Here is a 4,437-nt window from a genome sequence, read left to right on the forward strand (position 1 = left end):
ATTTCCTTAAGCTGCATTTAACAGAGCACGGATTTTGTGTTAACTGTCTCACATAAATTAAAATAGGTTCACCATGTCACTCCATAAGTGAACATGTCTGACATTACTAGATGGTTTCTTTTCCTTAAAGAGTATCATTAAAAGGTTGTGTGGAGTTTTAAAGTCAATAGGAGAGTTGTGGCTCAAGTCCAGTGTAGTGCTATGAAAATGTATCCCTTCCTGTTTGGTAACTGCTTTGGATCATTTTGGTTTTGATTTTTCAGGGCTGTCAGCACGTTCTGGATTGGAAATCCAAACAACAGCTTAATAGAGAATGCAGCAGCTGGTGCTCAGGTAAAATCATTTCATGACAAGAGCTATGCTTTGCCTCTGGTTCCCATATGTCCTACTCTTATTGATGTCATTAGTGTGAGGGCAATGAATTTTTAGTAAGCCATCATAAAATTTGGATATGTATTTCTGCAACCTTTGTCTCTGTTATGAACAAGTATTTCCCCACAGTTCTCACACTGACTTCTCTCACAAATGTGGCTGGAAATGGTGTGTGATGTCTCTTAGCAAATGCTGATTTTTATAGTTAATAGTTAAATGCACAATAAAATTCTATATTTGTATAGGTAAATATCTACTATCTTCTTCTTGTTATCTCTGATCTTTCCCCAAATTGTGTTTGTGTTTAACATACCTGTATGCAGAAAGCTGTATTTCTAACAAACCACCTGAATTTCACCCACAATATATGCATTTTTAAAACCCATATGTGTGTGCCCTGAGGACCCACTGTGCATGCCAAAGGATAAGTTGGGGGGTGAGAAATATGGGCTGGTGTGTGTCCCCTGGGACTCACACATTTGGCAGTCTCAAGTTAGAAGTCTGGCCAGCACAGTGGGAAACTCTAAGTCCCCATGATAACCTGTGTCATTAATTGTAGTGTCCCATTTCTCAGACCTGCCTTTGTCTTTTAGGATGTCGGGGTATGGTACATCTTCCACCGGGTTCCCACTGGGCAGTCTGAGGGGCAATATCCAGAGGGACAGGCTGAACATACCCCATTGGGAGTATTTTACAACAAGAGAGTCCACTCCAATTTCAAGGCATGTAGATGATTTTTATATGTTTCTATCAATATAATAGTATTATGTAGAGCTGACCATGTGTGGTGCTCTGAAATTGGATGATCATGGGTGTCCTACATTTTGATAAAGGTCTTTTAACACTCTATCAAGACACAATCAACTTTGTGGGTGATGCTCTTTCTAATAATTAAAGAGGGAGCTGAGCAGAACGGAGGTCCCATTTTAGGCCCTTCAGTGGGGTGCCTGTTGGAGGGGATGTGCCCAGGCCACAGGTACACCTACTACTAAGAGAGATTTAAGGAATGATGGACAGGACACTGAGCACCGCTGTTGACCACAGTTGTGCAAAGCTAAAGGAGGGTGAGCAAAAGTCATTTGTGCCAGGGTCTGCTCATCACTTTTGAAAAATGAGACCAAAATATCCCAGGGTAATTCCAAGAAAAACACTTTCCCCCAAATATACTGTTGACATGAAAATGTAACCTGTAAGCTATAAAAAGCATTTTTAACTTATTTCTCAGGATTCTAGATTGAAATCAGTGCTGTTCTCTGTGCCTTGTATATGTCACATTGTGGTCCTTGACAGCTGCTGCTCTAGCCCAAAGTCTTTCAGTTGGCTACAACAGCTCATGTTCTCTTTTGACTGTCGAGGGACTCGTCAGTCTTTATTTAAACCTTAATTCTTAACAACACTGTTTTTCCAAAATGTTATCAAGAGCTTGGCAGAGTCCCTTATTGCTTTCTGCGAGGGAGAGAGTGGGAGTTCAGTGCCTTGCCTTGGGTCAGAAGACAGCCCAAGATGCTGATGCATAACATATGGCAGGGCAGGCTCTGTCCTGACTTCAGCATGCTACATCCTGTGCTAATGTCGTGCTGAGCCGTGCCAAGTGACACGGGAAGGGAGGAGAAAGGCCAGGCTGCTGCAGGCGCTCACTGTGCCTGCACGCCCTGGCTGTCCCTGCTCATTGATAAAAACCTGGCACCTCGGGTCTCCCTCGGGCAGTCTGGTAAAATCATCCCAGTCGGGTGCATTTGCAGGCTGGTTTGTTTATTGGAAAAGGAGTAAAGACAATGAGAGCCAACGCTGAAGATCCCAGAGAGTATCTCACTGTCGATAATGCCAGGTAAGCACACCCTGTATGGCTAAATAGTTTGGACAGTTGTATTGCTTCTTGGCTTCTGCATTGTATTTAGCAGATCGTTAATGCCTCATTATGGCTGGAGCATCTGAAAAAAACACACAAGTTATCTCTGATGTGAAGAGGCAAATACTTCATAGCTATGCACTGAATTGTTTATGTTAATCCTGACCAAAAATGATACACATGCACTTGGGGTTATGAGGACTAAGCAGTGAAGCACGTGAAAGGGGATCCAGACCCCATTAGTCCGTTAGCTGGTTTGTAAACCCAACATTTCTTACCAATTACTTAGAAATATTTTCATCTGAAAGATGATGTAAAGGACTGCTGAGTCTGAACTAGGATTAATAAAGAAAATAGCCTCAGAGCTTCTTGTCAGCTGCTTCAAAATCTCTGAGCTTCCTTCCACAGAATGGAAGGAGGTAAATTGAGGCCATTTGCTCGCTCACAGCAGCCCCCTGGGTCTACGTGAGAAGACTGTGGCAGAAATCAGCCACTGCTCCTGGCCAAACTTTGGCTTTTTTCCTCCTCCATCATACCCTGTCAGTGTCACTTATGATGCTTCCATATGGCTGAATGGGTGACTTTATATCCCTTTCTGGGACTTCCATGCCAAGGTCATTCCCTTGGGCCCTGAGGAGGTACATCCCTTGGTACATCAGCTGGAAGCAGCAGGAGTTGAGGGTAGACTCAGAAAAAACGATGGCGATTTTTTTCCAGACAGGGCACAAATATACCATTAACAGCCAGTGTGGCCTGCAAGTAACTGAGAAGCTCCCAGTTACCAGGGTGAATCCTTTTCTCACATGACAGCTTCTCTTACAGCAGAGACAGAAGCATATGCAGGTCTGGTCTGTACATGCAAGGAAAGAGCTCCAATTACTCCGTTATCTTTGCTGAATGAGATTCTTGAAAGTGCCTAATTGATTTTTTTTAACAGCAACCCAGGAATTCTCAATGGGCTTTGTAAGGACAATTACGAAAGGACCCCAGTGACTTGGGAAAAATGTTTTCTATGCTTCTAAATGACACAGAATCAAATTAAGGAATAGCTGTAGGCCCGTTCAAGTCCAGTGAGAAACAGCCTATTGATTTCACTGGGACTAAAATTTCACCCTTATGGATGTTTCTTGTTTTCCATTTCGTACCAAAACACAGAAATGAAATCAAGCTCATAGCCTGACTCTGGTCAGGGCATTTTACCTCTTCATCCTGATACTCAGAAGCTATATGAAGTCTGCTGGGCACGACCTCCCCTGTCTGAGTCTGGTCCCAATGTCTCCTGTGTCACATTAACCGAGCTTCTTGCTTCAGGTTTCATCCTCATCAAGATGCTGATCCTGAGAAGCCATGAGTACCTGCTGTGATTGATGGTCTTATTGCTTTTAAAAATAATGACCATGGGGCCTGGGCCAGGGGCGGCGACATTATTTTCCACAACTCGGGGTAGGTTACTGTAACTGTGTGTTGTATCATTCCCCTCATGGCAGACATAGGCTGGTCTGTAGGCCAAATTCACTGCAGACATTCCTCATCATTTACACTGTTGTATTTCTTCTGTCCCAGGTTTTCAGACAATGGAATTGGACTCACTCTGGCAAGGTAATTTCTTAAAATGGATCTTCTTCCCATTGTAGCCTTCTCCCCCAGAATAACAGGCTCAATAATGGATGCTGAGACACCCCCCTGGTAATTCCTGTAAGATTTGAGAAAACCTCACATTTCCCTCCCAGACCACATCAAGTCTCCCCTATGCAGCCATTAACACAAGGGGCAATTTAGCCTTTCATTCTCTTTGCCTCAGCATGTCTAGGGAATACATTGTAATTGCTGAATATTTCCTTTTGGACAGTAGATCCTGAACTAGTAGACTAAACATCTGGCTCTGTACTCAGGAAGACTTTTCTTCTGCTCTAGCCCGGTGGAGCAGCATTACCTATAGCTTGTGTGCTGCCAGGGCAGGTGGCTGGGATAGTCCCACGGGGTGGCACGGTAGATCTCCTGCCTCTCTGCTGGTGTGTGCCATGCTCCTGCTGCTCTCATCTCAACCCTTCTTGCAAAAGACCTGCAAAAAAAAAACAAAACCAAAAGCCATATCCAAAGCCCAGTGATATTTGGCACTTGCTTTAGGGATATAGCTAAAAATTTATAAAGCAAATTGGTATCGAGCTTATATACATATATGTATACTTATATTTATGTTTGTATGTGTGTAGGGA

General features: G+C 43.4%; 1 protein-coding gene across 1 annotated transcript in view; it reads left to right on the forward strand.

Annotated features, from left to right (window-relative positions):
* Positions 1–263: 263 nt before the first annotated feature.
* The window catches only part of LOC103774268 (transmembrane protein 2-like), a gene marked incomplete at its 5' end in the record, with an annotated part of 40,437 nt that continues 36,263 nt past the window's right edge, over positions 264–4,437 (forward strand). Inside the window, 5 exon segments of the mRNA XM_008941659.1 lie at positions 264–333; positions 966–1,094; positions 2,115–2,200; positions 3,533–3,664; positions 3,785–3,820. Coding sequence (XP_008939907.1) covers positions 264–333; positions 966–1,094; positions 2,115–2,200; positions 3,533–3,664; positions 3,785–3,820 — 453 coding nt within the window.

This window comes from Merops nubicus, unplaced genomic scaffold (assembly GCF_000691845.1).
Source record: "Merops nubicus isolate BGI_N331 unplaced genomic scaffold, ASM69184v1 scaffold6456, whole genome shotgun sequence".
Taxonomy (NCBI): domain Eukaryota; kingdom Metazoa; phylum Chordata; class Aves; order Coraciiformes; family Meropidae; genus Merops; species Merops nubicus.